The 20,163-nt window shown below is 45.5% G+C and overlaps 1 protein-coding gene across 1 annotated transcript in view; it reads left to right on the forward strand.

Annotated features, from left to right (window-relative positions):
• SNED1 (sushi, nidogen and EGF like domains 1) overlaps nt 1-20,163 on the forward strand; it is a 110,592-nt gene that overhangs the window by 45,107 nt on the left and 45,322 nt on the right. Inside the window, 9 exon segments of the mRNA XM_075569544.1 lie at nt 1,875-1,988; nt 2,183-2,296; nt 2,639-2,752; nt 3,109-3,222; nt 3,563-3,676; nt 4,981-5,094; nt 8,197-8,313; nt 19,020-19,133; nt 19,472-19,585. Of these exon segments, the coding sequence (XP_075425659.1) occupies nt 1,875-1,988; nt 2,183-2,296; nt 2,639-2,752; nt 3,109-3,222; nt 3,563-3,676; nt 4,981-5,094; nt 8,197-8,313; nt 19,020-19,133; nt 19,472-19,585 (1,029 nt within the window).

A 20,163-nucleotide genomic window follows, 5' to 3' on the forward strand; every position in this document is an offset into this window, starting at 1 on the left:
GTTACACAGTTAGCATAGTTACAAAGTTACATAGTTAAACCGTTAGCATAGTTACAAAGTTACATAGTTACACAGTTAGCATAGTTACATAGTTACACAGTTACACAGTTACATAGTTACACCGTTACACCGTTAGCATAGTTACACCGTTAGCATAGTTACAAAGTTACACCGTTACACAGTTAGCATAGTTACAAAGTTACATAGTTAAACCGTTAGCATAGTTACAAAGTTACATAGTTACACAGTTAGCATAGTTACATAGTTACACAGTTAGCATAGTTACAAAGTTACATAGTTGCACAGTTAGCATAGTTACAAAGTTACATAGTTACACAGTTAGCATAGTTACAAAGTTACATAGTTGCACAGTTAGCATAGTTACAAAGTTACATAGTTACACAGTTAGCATAGTTACAAAGTTACACAGTTAGCATAGTTACAAAGTTACATAGTTACACAGTTACATAGTTACAAATTTACATAGTTTCACAGTTAGCACAGTTACAAAGTTACACAGTTACATAGTTACACAGTTACAAATTTACATAGTTTCACAGTTAGCATAGTTACAAAGTTACACAGTTGGCATAGTTACAAAGTTACACAGTTACAAAGTTACACAGTTACACAGTTAGCATAGTTACACAGTTACAAAGTTACACAGTTAGCATAGTTACACAGTTACAAAGTTACACAGTTACAAAGTTACATAGTTGCACAGTTGGCATAGTTACAAAGTTACATAGTTGCACAGTTGGCATAGTTACAACGTTACATAGTTACACAGTTACAAAGTTACATAGTTGCACAGTTAGCATAGTTACAAAGTTACACAGTTGGCATAGTTACAAAGTTACATAGTTACACAGTTAGCATAGTTACAAAGTTACATAGTTGCACAGTTAGCATAGTTACAAAGTTACATAGTTACAAAGTTACATAGTTACACAGTTGCACAGTTAGCATAGTTACATAGTTACACAGTTACATAGTAACACCGTTAGCATAGTTACAAAGTTACATAGTTACAGTTAGCATAGTTACAAAGTTACATAGTTACACAGTCAGCATAGTTACACAGTTACACAGTTAGCATAGTTACAAAGTTACATAGTTACACAGTTAGCATAGTTACATAGTTACACAGTTAGCATAGTTACAAAGTTACATAGTTACACAGTTGCATAGTTACAAAGTTACATAGTTACACAGTTAGCATAGTTACATAGTTACACAGTTGCATAGTTACAAAGTTGCATAGTTACAAAGTTACATAGTTGCATAGTTGCACAGTTTGTACCGCAGACCGTGCGCTGAGCAAACAGCCTGCCTTAATGCAGTGTTCGCGTCGATTCGGCGAGCGTGTGCGCGGAAGCGGTCGCGTGTTGCGCAAGAAATCAGTTCAAACTGAATTCTTGGCGCGACAGGCGGTAACGTGTGCGGTTAGCCCAATGAGGGCAAACCAGCTCCGTGACGCCCTTAGGCACACCCCCAGGAGCGCCCCCCACGGCCCGTTCACCATGGCCAGGTATGCGCCCGCTCACTGACCAGCCTTCGCGCGCCTCCGCTCGGGCGAAGGCACCACGACCCCAGCCTTACACAGTTGCACAGTTACATAGTTACATAGTTACATAGTTACATAGTAGATGAGGCTGAAAAAAGACGAGTTCATCCAGTACAACCTACGCTACATTTAGATGACAGATACTTTATCCTATAGCCGTACTTACAGTGTATTGATCCCTTTAGTAAAGGTAGTGATGCTCTGCAGGCCTAGTTCGGAACGAGATAATGGATTCATGCTTTCCATGTGTCTCTGGCATTAAAGGGGTTTATGGCAGTTTAGTCCCTGCGTGTCCTGTTTTTCCTAGAGGTATCGCCCTGCACCGATAGGACCTGTCACAATGGAGGAGACTGCCAGGTTTATGACCAGAGAGCAGTGTGTGTGTGTCAGCCTGGATACACAGGGGACAGCTGTGACACAGGTAAGAGGACCATCACAGACTGGGATGACACAGGTGAAGGGGAAAACTGGGGGATAACTACAATATGTGACGGGGGCACAAGGACAGCTGGACACAGGTCAGGTGGACACTGTGTGTTTCCTTCTCTCCTCCTGTCTACAGTATCTGTGTCTTTGTGTCTCTCTTTCTCTCTCTGATTTTCTCTCCTTCTCTAGAGGTCAGACCCTGCGCCTCTGCTCCCTGTCTGAACGGAGGGATCTGTGAAGATCTGGGTCTTCAATACAACTGCGTGTGCGCGCGTGGATTCACTGGGATGCACTGCGAGGCAGGTGAGGCGCTCACAGACACTATCAGCAGACTGCGTCCATACTATCCCTTCTTATCGATCATATCCATCCTTTCTATCGCATCCACTGGTACCCAAATAAGACATGTTTGACACAAAAAGAGGTTACTTTGAGGACATGTGTGACACGTAAGGGGACAGCTAATGTTCATATAAGGAGACCTGAAGTTTGACAGTTACGCTTGGATAAGTGGAAACGAGTTACAGATGTGACGTGAAAATACGATCTCTTCTGTGCTGTGTTTGTTTGTTTGTTTGTTTCTATCACTCGCATATTTTTGCCGCACGATAATGTATTTTTCGCTCTCTGATTGTCTCTGACCAGAGGTCAGACCCTGCGCTTCTGCTCCCTGTCTGAATGGAGGGATCTGTGAGGATCTGGGCTTTGGATACAGTTGTGTCTGCATATTGGGATTCACTGGGACGCGCTGCGAGACAGGTGAGGATTTCACCGGCACACAGCTTAACCGTCCTATACTCACAGGGACTCTGGATCAGCTGTGAGTGGGGCTTTGAGGGAAGCTGAGGAGAGACCTGAGGTCAATGAGAAGAACTCTTAGGACAGCTGAGACACAAGAAGGGGGTTCTCTGGGTACATCCAGCACACAGAAGAGGGATCACTCTGGAGATAGTTTTGAGACAGGAGTGAGCGCTCTTTTGGACAGTTGTGACACATGACATTGAGGTTCTCTGTGGGGAACCTGTGAGTCTCCCTTTCTGTGAATGTTTGTCTCAATCTCTGATTCTCTCCCTGCCTCATCCTTCCTTACTATCTCTTTCTCTCTCTGTCCCCAGAGGTCAGACCCTGCTCTTTGTCTCCCTGTCTGAACGGGGGGATCTGTAAAGAAATGGGTGCTAGTTACAGCTGTGTGTGCGTACAGGGGTTCACTGGGACACACTGCGAGACAGGTGAGAAGCTCATGTACACTAACACCTCATCCAGCTGGGGCAGCTGCATATTTTACCTTCTCTCTGATTCTCCCTCTCTTTCTGACCTATGACACAAGGGGTACTTTGGGAACAACGTGACACAGGTGAGGGTCTCTCTTGATATGTGACCCAAGTGAGGAATACTGGGAATATATCTGTGTGTGTCTCCATCCACCTCTCTCATTAGCTGTTAGAAGTTTATCCCATATCTTCCCCTTTGTCTATGTTTCTCTCTCTCTTTCTCTCTGTGTCTCTCTCTCTCCTCACTCACTCACTCACTCTCCTCACTCACTCACTCCTTGTGTCTCTTTATCCGCAGAGGTCAGACCCTGCTCTTCCTCTCCCTGCCTGAACGGGGGGATGTGTGAGGATCTGGGTGCTAGTTACCGCTGTGTGTGCGCGGGGGGATTCACTGGGACGCGATGCGAGGCAGGTGAGGAGCTCACAGACTTTTACTCTTCCCCTGTGCCCATTGGGGTTAGGGAGGCGCTATGGCAGGAACAGGGGAGACAGAGGATGGGAGCTGCAAAGACAGGTGTGACAGAGAGACAGATGTGACACCAGTGACTATTCAAGACTCACAGCAGGAGTGTTCAGGGGACAGTTGAGAATAAAGGTGCACTGCCCCCCAATATATCACCTATATTTAAAGTGCGCTGGATGTGATGAGCTCTAAAGCCAAAGACAGTGGCAGAGTGTTCACTCCTGCAGTTTCTTCTCACTTTCCCCACTGCACCAGGCAGCACCGAGCCCAGCGGATTATCCAGGACCTTTAGCAGAAAGAAATGTCTTATCTTAACATTCTCAGATACGGTTCTTTTAGGTCTATAAATGTCACTTCGGACCAGATACACAGAGCTCTGTTAAATCAGCAAATAATGTTAGGTCCCCAAAAAATAGTAATTATATGCAAAAAGCAACAGCAGGATCAGACATTAGTGGGTAAGCGACGTCAGGGGGAACGTTAGGGGGAACGCCTCTTCTACATATCATTAGCACTAACGGGCGGATACATTTAACCATACGCTAAAAGCGTAAAGATTCGGTTCACGTTAGGTTATTTATTCTCTTTAGTGGGTGGGCCAGAAGTGGGCAACTCCAGTCCTCAAGGGCCACCAACAGGTCCGCTTTTTAGGATATCCCTGCTTCAGCACAGGTGGCTCAATAAGTGGCTCAATCACTGACATGCTGGTGGCCCTTGAGGACTGGCGTTTCTCACCCCTGGGATAGGCGTTCCTATTAACCGAACGTTCATTTGTGCTAGCATTAGGCTAAAAAGCCTAACGGAGCTTACTGTATCTGGGCGTGACTGAGACGGGCCGAGCACCTATATTAGGCCGCGGGCTCATTTGTAAGAATAAAATGCATTGTTTAAAAAAAAAAAAATCGTGAGCAGGGAAAAAGCAGATGTGAAAACATACTATATTGTACAATATTGTGAGAAAATCTTCCAAAAAGAAACATGCAGGAGGAATTGTTCCTTTAAGGGGACATGGGACACGCAGGATAGGTGAGGGGGACAGGTGATATACATGAGGAGCGATGAAAGGCACAATGGGATCAGATGATGATTAAGTAGCATGTGATGGGTGATAACAGAAGAGGTATATCCTAGGAACCTATGACACAGGTCAAGGACTCTGGGGAGATCTGGCTTGGATGTAGGACATCTCTTAGAATAGTTGTTGTCCTTCTCTGACACTTGTTTTCTGTGACTGAGTTTCTTTCTGTCCCCAGAGATCAGACCCTGCGCCTCATCTCCCTGTCTGAACGGGGGCATCTGTGAGGACATGGGTGCTAGTTACAGCTGCGTGTGCGCCAGGGGATTCAGTGGGACGCGCTGCGAGACAGGTGAGGAGCTGACAGATATGGTCTCCAGATGTCCACTGTCCTTTTATTCCCCGTACCAAAAGTTTGGTTAAAAAGACATTCACACAAAGGTTTAATTACCAGCAAACTATCTTTTTGAAGTTCGCAGGCACTAAATAAAAATGTACTTCATATGTTTTCAGGGTTTCTTTTTTTCATACAAACATACATTTACAGTATATAAAAAACTTGCAAAAATTACCAAATTTGGCAAAATATTTGATTATTTGTGGGGTTCATTTTGGCAAACATTAACAGATTCAGCATTCATGTACACAAATGCAGTTATCAAAAGGGCTTGTAAAAGTAGTTGTACTGTGTGACTTAAAAAATTCACATTTTAAATGTATTTGACATTGGGGCGAAAGGCTGTCTGACGATTGTATAGAGATTTATACAGTGCTTATGCTTAAAAAGATGGTAATTCTTGACAAAAAAAGTTTTTTTCTTTAAATAGAAAGTAGAACTATAAGTTTGACAATAAAATAAGTAGCGTTACTCAGGGTTTGCAAATGAAAAAGTAGTGATAGTCTGCGACTCCCAGTAACATCACACTTCCACTCCTTGTGTGAGTGTCTGAGACGTACTCGGGACGTCGCTCTGATACATGCAGGGGAAACGGATGTTATTCCCTGTGTCTCTCTGTCTGTTTCCTGTCTCACTCCCCGTCTCTCTCTCTGTCTGTTTCCTGTCTCACTCCCCGTCTCTCTGTCTGTTTCCTGTCTCACTCCCAGTCTCTCTGTCTGTTTCCTGTCTCACTCCCCGTCTCTCTCTGTCTGTTTCCTGTCTCACTCCCCGTCTCTCTGTCTGTTTCCTGTCTCACTCCCCGTCTCTCTCTCTCTGTCTGTTTCCTGTCTCACTCCCCGTCTCTCTCTGTCTGTTTCCTGTCTCACTCCCCGTCTCTCTCTGTCTGTTTCCTGTCTCACTCCCCGTCTCTCTCTCTGTCTGTTTCCTGTCTCACTCCCCGTCTCTCTCTCTGTCTGTTTCCTGTCTCACTCCCCGTCTCTCTCTCTCTGTCTGTTTCCTGTCTCACTCCCCGTCTCTCTCTCTCTGTCTGTTTCCTGTCTCACTCCCCGTCTCTCTCTCTCTGTCTGTTTCCTGTCTCACTCCCCGTCTCTCTCTCTGTCTGTTTCCTGTCTCACTCCCAGTCTCTCTCTGTCTGTTTCCTGTCTCACTCCCCGTCTCTCTCTGTCTGTTTCCTGTCTCACTCCCCGTCTCTCTCTCTGTCTGTTTCCTGTCTCACTCCCCGTCTCTCTCTCTCTGTCTGTTTCCTGTCTCACTCCCCGTCTCTCTCTGTCTCACTCCCCGTCTCTCTCTCTGTCTGTTTCCTGTCTCACGTCCCATCTCTCTCTCTGACCGCAGAGGTCAGACCCTGCTCTTCCTCTCCCCGTCTCTCTCTCTGTCTGTTTCCTGTCTCACTCCCCGTCTCTCTCTCTGACCGGAGAGGTCAGACCCTGCTCTTCCTCTCCCCGTCTCTCTCTCTGACCGCAGAGGTCAGACCCTGCTCTTCCTCTCCCCGTCTCTCTCTCTGTCTGCAGAGGTCAGACCCTGCTCTTCCTCTCCCCGTCTCTCTCTCTGACCGCAGAGGTCAGACCCTGCTCTTCCTCTCCCCGTCTCTCGTTCTGTCCGCAGAGGTCAGACCCTGCTCTTCCTCTCCCCGTCTCTCTCTCTGACCGCAGAGGTCAGACCCTGCTCTTCCTCTCCCCGTCTCTCTCTCTGACCGCAGAGGTCAGACCCTGCTCTTCCTCTCCCCGTCTCTCTCTCTGACCGCAGAGGTCAGACCCTGCTCTTCCTCTCCCCGTTTCTCTCTCTGTCCGCAGAGGTCAGACCCTGCTCTTCCTCTCCCCGTTTCTCTCTCTGTCCGCAGAGGTCAGACCCTGCTTTTCCTCTCCCTGCCAGGACGGGGGGATCTGTGAGAATCTGGGGGTTAATTACAGCTGCGTGTGTGTGCAGGGATTCACTGGGACGCGCTGCGAGATAGGTGAGGAGATCATGGATACTCGCCTACTGTCTCTGTGAGTTCTCCCCACTTAGATTGTAAGCTCTTTGGGGCAGGGACTCCTTTTCCTTTAATGTCTGGAGCGCTTATTTCCATTATGTTATAATATTATGTCACGTGTATTACTGCTGTGAAGCGCCATATACTGTAAATATAGATATACTGTACATATATATATAGAGACACTTTCATGGTCCTATCGCTCGCACACACTGCTACACAGATAAGATAGATGTGACACAGGTAAAAGGTACATTATTTATTTAGTTATTTATTTATAACGTGTTACCAGGAAGTAATACATAGGGAGATACGTCTCATTTTCACATATGTCCTGGGCACAGAGTTATGCTGACAGATACATGGGTACATTCGGTGAACAGGGTTATACATTATATATAAAGACATTACATGCACACAGTTAAAGATAAAATATGTTATAGGCGTATGTAACAGATAATTGTAACATTAATAACAGATGTGCAGGAACAGTTAAAGCTGCAGTTCAAGCAATATCCTGCATGGGTTTTTTTTTTGTTTTAAATCAGTTCTGTACTATAAGAAAATACTTGTAGAATTTAAAAATAAAAAAATCAACTCCAAATGAAATTTTTAATGTATTGTAATGTAACAAGCATTTTGTATTTCTATAGCAACCACTTACAAAGTCACATCCCCTTCCTCTTCTGAAACAAGCCCTGACACACCCCTTTTTGAGCCCTGCACTCTCTCTAGCAGTGCACCAATTGTATCTAGTGACTGCCTGGTCACATTATCTTCCCCACAGAACTTTGCATCCTTTGTCCTCTTCTGCTGCACTGACAGCCATTTAGTGAACCCCCGAGCCGAATCTTCGCCGATCGATCGGCAACTTGGCTAATTACTTATCATTGTGTGGATTGTATTGATGCACATATTAAAGGGGAAATAAATTATTTTTTACAAAAATGAAAGTTTGGACTGCTGCTTTAATATACATGTGAAGACACATCTGGGTTAGTTGAACTGTCTGTTTTTCTTATCCCTGAGATGTGATAACACCCTCCTCTCTCTGTGTCACTCACTGATTTTCTCCCTGTCCCCAGAGGTCAGACCCTGCCTTTCGTATCCCTGCCTGAACGGGGGCATCTGTAAGGAGGATCTGGGTGTGGGTTACAGCTGTGTGTGCGTGCGGGGATTCACTGGGACGCACTGCGAGGCAGGTGAGGAGCTACAGACACTGCCCCTAAACCTGCAATGTTATTTTACATTGTGACTCAGAGAGGAACTTGTGATACAGGTGAGGGGTGCGTGGGAGCAAGTGGGACGCAGGTAAGGGGTGTGTGGGAGCAAGTGGGATGCAGGTAAGGGGTACGTGTGAGCAAGTGGGATGCAGGTAAGGGGTATGTGTGAGCAAGTGGGATGCAGGTAAGGGGTACATGTGAGCAAGTGGGATGCAGGTAAGGGGTATGTGTGAGCAAGTGGGATGCAGGTGAGGTGTGCATGGGACCATGTGGGACACAGGTAAGGGGTACGTGTGAGAAAGTGGGATGCAGGTAAGGGGTACGTGTGAGAAAGTGGGATGCAGGTAAGGGGTACGTGTGAGCAAGTGGGACTCAGGTGAGGGGTATGTGTGAGCAAGTGGGATGCAGGTGAGGGGTACGTGTGAGCAAGTGGGACGCATTTGAGGAGTACGTGTGAGCAAGTGGGACGCATTTGAGGGGTACGTGTGAGCAAGTGGGACGCAGGTGAGGGGTACGTGTGAGCAAGTGGGACGCAGGTGAGGGGTACGTGTGAGCAAGTGTGACACAGGAAAGGGGTACGTGTGAGCAAGTGGGACACAGGTAAGAGGTACGTGTGAGCAAGTGGGACGCAGGTAAGGGGTATGTGTGAGCAAGTGGGACGCAGGTAAGGGGTACGTGTGAGCAAGTGGGACGCAGGTAAGGGGTATGTGTGAGCAAGTGGGACGCAGGTAAGGGGTGCGTGGGAGCAAGTGGGACAGGGGTGAGGGGTGCGTGGGAGCAAGTGGGACAGGGGTGAGGGGTGTGTGGGAGCAAGTGAGACGCAGGTGAGGGATGCTCTGGTTACACCCTATATTTTTTATGTGTTTTATTTTAGGATTTTTCTTCTATTTGATTTTGCACGTATATATTTACTAGAATGTTTACATGATATACTGTATATAACATTACATGACCACTGATATAGACTATAGTAAGTCTTTGTAGTTATAATCTAAGCAGTGAGTGGGAACTGAAAGGGTTAAAGATAATTGCCCTCAATTGTTATCGTGACAACAGTAGACTCTTTATAAAGCCTTCCCGAACACTACTTGGGCTACCATGAAAAAGCATTGTGGTGATGCGAAACGCGTATTGGTCTAGCCACTGACATCACAAGTCAGATTCAGCCGGTCATGGCTTCTAGAGAGATTGGCATCTCTGTGTGGTGCGCCTCCAAACGGGGAATTTCTATACTCGATCAGATACTTATCAATATATTGTCAGGCAGGAAATGTTGGCAATAATATATGACAGGAAATCTGAATAGGACAAAGTATCTACTGTTTCTACACTATCTCTAGCGATCTTTTAGAGCAGGGCTATGTACTGTACTGCCAATTATTGTCAGTCAGATACTATGTTGCTACCTTTTTATATCACACTGCACAGTGTGACAGGACTGCTCTGTATAAGCATATATTTGTAACTGCTGCACTCATTTATTACATTTGAAATTAATCATATGTTAACTACTGAGTAGATACGGTTACCTAAACCAAATCAACTAACTAGCTAACATTTTGAGCCCCGGACAAAGTAGCGCTCATATATTTGACTTTGGCTCTCCCAATTACATAGTCACATAGTTACATAGTAGATGAGGTTGAAAAAAGACATACGTCCATCAAGTTCAACCTATGCTAAATTTAGACAACAGATACTTTATCCTATATCTATACTTACTTATTGATCCAGAGGAAGGCAAACAAAAAACCACATTAAGAGGAAAAATGGATTCCTTCCTGACTCCATGAATTGGCAATCGGATTAATCCCTGGATCAACATCCTTCCCATGTATACTTATTTGGTATATCCCTGTATACCTTTCCCATCTACAAAGATGTCCAACCTTTTATTGAACAAATCTATTGTATCTGCCATCACAGTCTCCATGGGTAATGAATTCCACATTTTAACTGCCCTTACTGTAAAGAACCCTTTCCATTGTTGCTGGTGAAATTTCCTTTCCTCCAACCTTAAGGGATGGCCCCGAGTCCTTTGTACTGCCCGTGGGATGAATAGTTCTTTTGAAAGCTCCTTGTATTGTCCCTGAATATATTTGTATATAGTTATCATATCCCCTCTTAGACGCCTCTTTTCAAATGTAAATAAATCTAATTTAGCTAGCCTCTCCTCATAAGTTAGAATGTCCATCCCCTTTATTAATTTGGTGGCTCTTCTCTGCACTCTCCCTAGTTCCATAATGTCTTTTCTTAGGATTGGTGCCCAAAATTGTACTCCATATTCAAGGTGTGGTCTTACTAATGCTTTGTAAAGGGGCATAATTATGTTTACTTCCCTTCCATCCATTGCCCGTTTGATGCAAGATAAGATCTTGTTTGCCTTTGCAGCTACTGCATGACATTGGGCACTATTGCTAAGCCTGCTGTCTACAAGCACTCCTAAATCCTTCTCCATCAAGGATTCCCCCAATATATCTCCATTTCATTTGTAAGTCGCCTTTTCATTCTTGCATCCCAAATGCATAACCTTACATTTATCTGTATTAAACCTCACCTGCCATTTACCTGCCCACGTTTCCAGTCTCTCCAAGTCCTTCTGAAGAGAAATTACATCCTGCTCTGATTCTATTACCTTACACAATTTAGTATCATCAGCAAAGATGGAGACTTTGCTCTCGATCCCAACCTCAAGATCATTAATAAACAAGTTAAAAAGCAGGGGTCCCAGTACCGATCCCTGAGGTACTCCACTCACGACTTTAGCCCAACCTGAAAAAGTTCCATTTATGACAACCCTCTGTTGTCTGTCCTTTAACCAGTTTTCAATCCAGGTGCATATATTATTACTGAGTCCAATTTTCTTTATTTTGTACACCAACCTCGTGTGTGAAACCGTATCAAAAGCCTTTGCAAAATCTAAGTAGACCACATCAACTGCATTACCCTGGTCTAAGTTCCTACTTACCTCCTCAAAGAAACAAATAAGGTTAGTTTGGCAAGATCTATCCTTCATAAATCCATGCTGACTATTACTAATAATTTTGTTTTCCATTAGGTATTCCTGAATATTATCCCGTATTAAACCTTCAAGTAGTTTCCCTACTATTGAAGTCAGGCTTACAGGTCTGTAATTTCCCGGTTGTGATCTAGCCGCCTTTTTAAATATAGGCACCACATCTGCTTTACGCCAATCTTGTGGTACTGAGCCTGTGGAAATGGAGTCCTTGAACATTATATATAATGGTTTTGCTATTACTGAGCTTAACTCCTTGAGAACTCTTGGATGTATGCCATCGGGGCCAGGTGCCTTATTTACTTTAATTTTTTCAAGTCACTTATGAACTTCTTCCTCAGTTAACCAATTGTTCATTAATATGGAGGTTGTGGCTTCCTCCTGCGGCGCTACTATTGAACTTGATTCTTCCCTGGTAAACACAGAGGCAAAGAATTTGTTTAATACCTCTGCTTTTTCCTTATCTCCAATAATCTGCCTACTCATCTCACACTGAAAGGGTCCTATATTTTATTTTCTCATTTTTTTGTTATTAAGGTACTTAAAGAACTTTTTTGGGTTGACCTTACTTTCTATTGCAATCCTTTTTTCATTATCCATTTTTGCTAATTTGATTGCCCTTTTGCAATTTTTGTTACATTCCTTATAATTCTGATACGATGTCTCTGTCCCTTCTGATTTAAAGAATCTAAACGCCTTCCTCTTTGTGACAGGGTAAACAAAAGCCACCAGTTGTATGCCTGGAAAACCTTTGTCTAGTCTGCAGTGCAGCACTGACTAGGTTAACTTCAGCTGGGAACCTCAGGACAATTAGTTGGATCCCAGCTGCCTAATCAAGGTGTGTTAAAACCCAGGCTGTAAACACATGGAGTCGGTCGGTTGAGGAGAGAGGAGTAAGCTGCTGAGAGATTTCCTGATACAAGGTCTGATTAGAAAAGTAGATGAATTGTGAACTGTCTGTCCCCTGCATGGGAAAGGGCTACTGCCATATACACTGTCTGCTAAAGAGAAACTGTTTTTGTCTGTCTGCTGAAGAAAAGCCATTTTCCTTTTGTTGCTAATGAAAGCTATTTTTGTTTTGTGTGCTGTATATTTTGCAAGGCTAAATAAATAAGCCTTGTCAAGAAACCCACGTGTGTAGTTGCATGTACCCTGCAACATATGGTGTCAAGAATTGGGAAGGTTTTTTCAAAAGGCTCCTGCAGTTAAAGGGCCACACACACACACACAAGAATGGAAGAATTTTTGAAAGACTTTCTGTGCGAACAGACCAGACAGCAGGGACTGTTGATGCAGGAGCAGGCCCGGCTGCAAGCGGAGAGAGATGAAAGACTACAAGCAGCACAGGATGAGCGGATTGCCAAGCTGCTGACCCAATTCCAAGGGTCTGCCAGTGCAGAACTTGCAAGCAGACCCCCGATACTCCTGAGGAAAATGGCTCCGAACGAAGATCCGGAGGCTTTTTTACTGACATTTGAAAGAGTCGCCGAAGCTCAGGGCTGGGCTGCAGATCGCTGGGCAACTGCTTTGGCCCCGCTCCTCATAGGAGAAGCCCAGGCCTCATATCAGGGCCTCCCTACAGACCAGGCAATGGACTACCGCCAAGTAAAAGCCGCCATACTGGATCGCTTAGGTCTGACCCCAGAGACCTACCGGCAGCAGTTCCGGAACATGAAGTACACCGCTAAGATGAGACCCCGGGTCCTCGCTCAGCGATTATTGAACTTGTGTACATGCTGGATACAACCCGAGGAGTGCACTAAGGAGGCAATTCTTGAGCAGGTGGTTTTGGAACAATTTCAACAAATAATACCCCCTTCTGCATGCTCATGGGTAAAACGCCACGCTGCTGAAACCCTACCTTTGGCGGTACGACTCGTGGAGAACTTCCTTGGGGCTGAGCAGCAGGCGAGTGTCCTGGACCCGACTCCACCGGCATTTGCGGACGCCCAAAAAGGGAGGGCGGATCAATGGGGAACCTACGGCCCGTCACGGAACCGCTAAGTCCAACGGAAGGAGCAGTCGTTCCAGCAAGGACGGAGTCCAAATGCTGGTCCCCGCAGAGACCCTCATCTCCTTCCGGATGTCGGCTCGTCGCATAATGAGAGGAACTTCCGAGGACGTCGCCCACAGGACCCACCAGATGCCTGGTCTCCAGTAACCGGTCCAGCGGAGCGCTATCCACAGCCCCCTCCTGCGAGGGAACCCTCTGCATGTTCTGCCTGCGGAGAACAAGGCCACCGGTATGTGGACTGTCCACTGATGGATTGTTCATTTAGCAGAACCGTCGCCTCGGCTTTTACTGGGGAAAATTACAAGCCCTGGCTACTTCCAGCCCTGATTGGGGGAAAAACCATCCAGGCCCTTGTAGATTCGGGCTCTGGGAAAACTCTGGTCCTCCAGGAACTGTTACCGCCCAACGTGTGTTCTTTTGACTCCCCATGGAGCATAGAATGTATACACGGCGATGTAAAACACTATCCGACGGCCAAAATCCGGCTCCAGGTAAAAAGTCAGGAGGCTTACCTCGAAGTAGGAGTCGCTCCTTGGCTCCCTGCCCCCGTTGTGCTCGGTCGGGACTGGCCTTTCTTTTCGGACCTAATGGCCCCAGTCTTTCACGAGGAGCCTCCTTCTAGGGCTCAGGAAAACCCTGGCAGACTGTTCCCCTTCTCGGCAGACCTTTTTCCCAGTAGACACCGGGTTCAAAAGACTCGGAAGCAAAGACGCTTGGACAAACAGGACTAGTTGCTGAAATCTGGGTCTCAAGGTAACCATTCTAGTAGTCAGAGGTCACAAGTGATGGCTGGGGATGGCCAAAGGGAGGGGGATATGGGCCTGGAAATTTACCAGACCTGTACCTCCCTGACTTTCGCCAGAAACAAAGGGAAGACCCAGTCCTTGTTAGACAGTATGACAAGGTGGTGAAAATTGATGAACAGATTTTAGATGCACAAGGGGTGATAGTATTCCCCCATTTTGAGCTATCAAAGGATATCCTATATAGGGTGAATAGGCAGACACAAACAGGGGAGGTCACCAGACAGATATTGGTTCCCAAGGCGTTTGTTAAATCTGTGTTCACATTAGCCCATACTGTCCCTTGGGGTGGTCACCTGGGCAGGGATAAAACATTGGACCGTATTTCATCCCGATTCTATTGGCCAGGGATGCATAGTGATATTGCTAAGCTATGTGCAGCATGTCCGGAGTGCCAGTTAACTAGTCCAAAAGGACAAAAACCAGCCCCTTTGGTTCCTCAACCCTTGGTGTCAGTTCCCTTTGAGAGGATTGGGGTAGACTTGGTAGGACCTCTAGAACCTTCTGCGAAAGGACACAGGTTTATCCTTGTCATAGTTGATTATGCGACAAGATATCCTGAGACGTTCCCCCTGAGAACAGCAATGGCGAAGCAAGTAGCCAACAAGTTGTTGGAACTGTTCTCACGGGTTGGACTTCCCCAGGTTATGTTGACAGACCAAGGTACAAATTTCATGGCTAAACTGATGCAGGATGTCTTAAAGTTACTAGAGGTCAAGTCTGTTCGGACATCGGTCTACCATCCACAGACTGACGGATTGGTGGAAAGATTTAACCGAACTCTAAAAGGGATGCTGAGGAAATTTGTAGATTCAGAGAAGAGAGCCTGGGATGAACTTCTCCCTTTTCTGCTGTTTGCAGTGCGGGAAGTCCCCCAGGCCTCCACGGGATTCTCTCCATTTGAATTGCTCTATGGCCGCCAACCCCGGGGTATCCTAGACCTCCTAAAGGAGTCCTGGGAGGAACAGCGGTCCCCTTCTAAGAATACCCTGCAATATGTACTAGACCTAAGGAAGCGCCTAGATGTGGTCGGCTATTTTGCCAGGGAGAATCTTAGATCAGCCCAGGACAGTCAGGAGAGACATTACAATCAGAATGCTCGCATGAGAGTGTTTCACCCAGGAGACCAGGTGATGTTATTGTTACCCAGTTGCGAGAGTAAACTCCTGGCCAAATGGCAGGGCCCATTCGAAGTACTCCGCCGTACGGGTGATGTGGATTACGAGATCGCTCAACCAGGGTCCAGGAAGGGTAAACAAATTTACCATGTGAACTTGCTGAAACCCTGGAAGATGCAGCGGTCTCTATTCATCCACCCGGTGGAGGAGGAAACGGACTTGGGTCCTCAGCCTCCACGGGAGAACATCATGAGTGACTATAAAATCCCAATGGGGAAACAGTTGTCCTCTGAACAAAAAGGGGACTTGTTAGCAATAATTACTCAATTCCAGGATGTTTTTTCTGACTTACCATGACAAACTAACTTAATTTCCCATGCAATCGAGACAGCACCTGGGGTAAAAGTACGTTCCCGTCCTTATAGGTTGCCTGAAAGTCGTAGGGCTCTGGTAGAGAAGGAGGTACAAGAAATGTTACACTTAGGAGTGATTGAGGAATCATGCAGTGAGTGGTGTAGTCCACTAATTATGGTCCCTAAACCCGATGGGAAGGTAAGATTTTGTGTGGACCTCCGAAAGGTCAATGCGGTATCCAAGTTTGACGCATATCCGATGCCAAGGGTGGACGAATTAATTGACGCCCTTGGTAACGCGGAATATATATCCACGTTGGACTTGACAAAAGGATACTGGCAAATACCCTTAGAGGAAAAGTCCAAATGCAAAACAGCCTTTGCCACTCCCATGGGTTTATACCAGTTTGTGACAATGCCATTTGGACTGCATGGAGCCCCAGCCACATTTCAGAGACTCATGGCTAAGGTACTGAGGCCCCATAGGACTTATGCCGCAGCCTACCTAGATGACATTGTCATTTATAGTAAACACTGGCGGGCCCATCTAAATAGGCTGAAAGCGGTCCTCAAATCTCTAAGAGAGGCAGGGCTCACAGCCAACCCTAAGAAATGTGCCTTGGGTAAAGCGGAAACCAAATACTTAGGGTATGCAGTGGGAGGTGGAAAAGTAAGGCCACTGGCCGACAAGGTAGCTGCCCTGAAAGAAGTTCCGACCCCCCAAACAAAAACACAGGTACGCTCTCTGCTGGGTTTAGCAGGGTACTACCGGCGGTTCATCCCCAACTATTCAGAAGTGGCAGCCCCTTGAACGGACCTCACAAAAAAGTGTGCCCCTACACAAGTGGTGTGGTCAAGGGATTGTCAGAGAGCCTTTGAGGACATAAAAAGGTGTCTATCAGAGGGTCCCATCCTTAGAAGCCCAGACTTCAACAGCCCTTTTATAGTGCAAACAGAATCATCAGAGATAGGGCTAGGGGCAGTGTTGTCACAACAGTTTGAGGGAGTTGAACACCCTATCCTTTTCCTGAGTAGGAAATTGTTCCCAAGGGAAAAAAACTACTCAGTGATTGAGAAAGAGTGCCTCGCAGTAAAGTAGGCAATTGAGGCTTTGAGGCATTACCTGGCAGGAGTCCATTTTACTTTGGTAACGGATCATACTCCACTAAAGTGATTAAATAGCATGAAGGATTCCAATGCTAGATTGACTAGGTGGTATATGGCCCTCCAACCCTTCTCATTTGTGATTCAGCATAGGCCGTGAAAAGAGAATGCGAATGCTGACTTCTTTTCTAGAGAAGGGGTGGATGGTCGGGCTTCAGCCGTGCGTAGCCCCAGCCACACACTAACAGGGGAGGAATGTGACAGGGTAAACAAAAGCCACCAGTTATATGCCTGGAAAACCTATGTCTAGTCTGCAGTGCAGCACTGACTAGGTTAACTTCAGCTGGGAACCTCAGGACAATTAGTTGGATCCCAGCTGCCTAATCAAGGTGTGTTAAAACCCAGGCTATAAATACATGGAGGCGGTCGGTTGAGGAGAGAGGAGTAAGCTGCTGAGAGATTTCCTGATACAAGGTCTGATTAGAAAAGTAGATGAATTGTGAACTGTCTGTCCCCTGCATGGGAAAGGGCAACTGCCATATACACTGTCTGCTAAAGAGAAACTGTTTTTGTCTGTCTGCTGAAGAAAAGCCATTTTCCTTTTGTTGCTAATGAAAGCTATTTTTGTTTTGTGTGCTGTATATTTTGCAAGGCTAAATAAATAAGCCTTGTCAAGAAACCCACGTGTGTAGTTGCATGTACCGTGCAACACTCTTCTTGTCCATTTCCTCCCCTACCTGTTTATTTAGCCACATTGGTTTTGACTTATTTCTTTTATACTTATTACCCAAGGGTATACACTGATACGTGTGCTTTTCTAATAATGTTTTAAAGACTGACCATTTATCGTCTACATTTTCCCCTGCAAAAACATCATCCCATTGTATTACTTGTAGATTAGACCTCAGTTTATTAAAATCTGCCTTTCTAAAGTTTAAAGTCTTTGTTGAACCCATGTAATCTGTTTTTTGATAATTTATTTCAAATGAGACCATGTTATGTTCACTGTTGCCCAAATGTTCCAGGACTTGAATATTTGTTATTACTTCTACATTGTTTGATATGACCAAATCCAGTATTGCCCCTCTCCTGGTTGGTTCCTCAATAATTTGGGTCATATAATTGTCTTTAAGCATCCCCAAAAAACTGTTTCCTTTTGTTGTAACGCTAATCTCATTGCCCCAGTCTATGTCTGGATAATTAAAATCCCCCATTATGCAAACATGACCCAGTTTTGATGCCTTCTCCATTTGCAAAAGTCTTTTAGCTTCCTCAATCTCACAGATATTTGGTGGTTTATAGCATATTCCCACAAACATTTTCTTTATACTTTTACCTCCACTGCTAATTTCTATCCACAAAGTCTCTACATTTTTATCATTCCCTTCATAGACATCATCCCTTATAATAGGTTTTAGATCCGGTTCAACATATAAACATACTCCACCTCCCCTTCTATTTGGCCGATCCTTCTGAAAAAGAGAATAACCCTCTAAATTAACTGTCCAGTCATGAGTTTCATCCCACCATGTTTCAGTAATGCCTATGATATCATACTGCTCCCTTGTAGCTATTAATTCAAGCTCCCCCATTTTATCTGTCAGGCTTCTTGTATTAGCAGGTATTAGCAGGCATGCATTTCAGGTTTTTTTCAGCCTGTACTATTATCTTATCTGCTCCTTCCTTTCTGCTCCCACTTTGTTTAGTCTTTAGAAGTTTTCTAGTATTATCTGTATTTACTATGGGTGTCTCACTGCTTGTCAAACTTGCACTTGCCCCCATTCTACCTCCATACCACCGTGTATCATCTATTCCATTTAGTTCATTATCTGTTTCATACCTTTTTTTAAACTTGTTAATCATTTCTTGTACATCCACACTTTGTTTTTGTTTTAGTTATATAATTAAAAGTTTAGTTTTAGTGTTCGTTGTACACATTTTTGATCATTTTTGGTGGACTTGAGTCCATCAAAAGTGTGACTTTGTTTCTCCTGCTATTATTATAATACCATATACATGTGAAGAGACTCTAGGGCACGGTTATGATTTGACTGATTGTGTTATACGCAGATAATAGGTTACTTATGTACACTTCGTAGAGGTGGAAAACAGCATATGTAGGAGCAGGTGCGCTGTGACACAGGCAAGGAATGCTTTGGAGACAGGTGTGACACAGGTGAGGGGCTCCCATGATGACATATTAGAGGGGATGCTCTGAAGACTTTGTGTCTGTCATTTTCTGCGTGTCTCACTCCTTTTCTCTCTCTCTCTTCCCAGATATTAGACCCTGTTCTTCATCTCCGTGTCTGAACGGGGGCATCTGTGAGGATCTGGGGGTTAGTTACAGCTGTGCGTGCACGCGGGGATTCACGGGGACGCACTGTGAGTCAGGTGAGGAGCCCACAGACTCTGCCCCCTGACCTCCACTGTACTTGTACACAGCCCATCTACACGTACACAGATAAGTGGCAATGGGTTACTGTAGGGGAATTGTGCTGTAGTTACTGGGAGACAAATGATTGACCGTTCTGGAGAAGGATGAGTCGCAGGTGTCAGGTGTTCTGGGGAGAGGTGTGACACAAGTGAGGTACGCGGTCAGCTCATCTCATTGTGTATGTCTCTACCTTTACCTCTCTCCTCCTTTCTTTTAATCACTCACTTGTTTTCTTTATTGCGGTGTCTCTCACTCTTTTTATATTTATCTCTTCTTACTCTCTCTCTGTCCCCAGAGGTCAGACCCTGCTCTTCGTCTCCCTGTCTAAACGGAGGGATCTGTGAGGATCTGGATGCTCGTTACAGCTGTGTGTGCACGCGGGCATTCACTGGGACGCACTGCGAGATAGGTGAGGTCCTCACTGGTATTGTCCTCTTCACCTGTGCCCACTGGCAACGGGGGAGGAGTAAAGGCAGAGGAGTGGCACAGGTGAGGAGCATTGAGGGACAGATGTGACAGGTCATAAAGTGGTCAGGGCACAGTCGAGTGCTTGGGGACAACCATATCACATAGTAGTAGAGCTTAGACCAGGGGTGGGCAACTCCAGTCCTCAAGGACCACCAAGAGGTCAGGTTTTCAGGATATCCCTGCTTCAGCACAGGTGGCTCAATCAGTGGCTCTGTCATAATGATGGAGCCACTGACTGAGCCACCTTTGCTGAAGCAAGGATGTCCTGAAAACCTGACCTGTTGGTGGCCCTTGAGGACTGGAGTTTCCCACCCCTGGCTTCGACGCACCGTGGGACCAGGTGTAACAGATAATAGCTAAACTGAACACGTGACACTTCTCACAGGTGTTGCAAAGAGGAGCATTCCTGGAACGTGACCGAGATAACAGCATTTCTTGGGGAAGGTGTGACACTGGTGTCAATCTCTCTTAATTGTTGGTCTCCCTGTCTCCTCCTGTCTGTATCTCTGAGACCTGTTC

The sequence above is a fragment of the Ascaphus truei genome, chromosome 14, assembly GCF_040206685.1.
Source record: "Ascaphus truei isolate aAscTru1 chromosome 14, aAscTru1.hap1, whole genome shotgun sequence".
Classification (NCBI taxonomy): domain Eukaryota; kingdom Metazoa; phylum Chordata; class Amphibia; order Anura; family Ascaphidae; genus Ascaphus; species Ascaphus truei.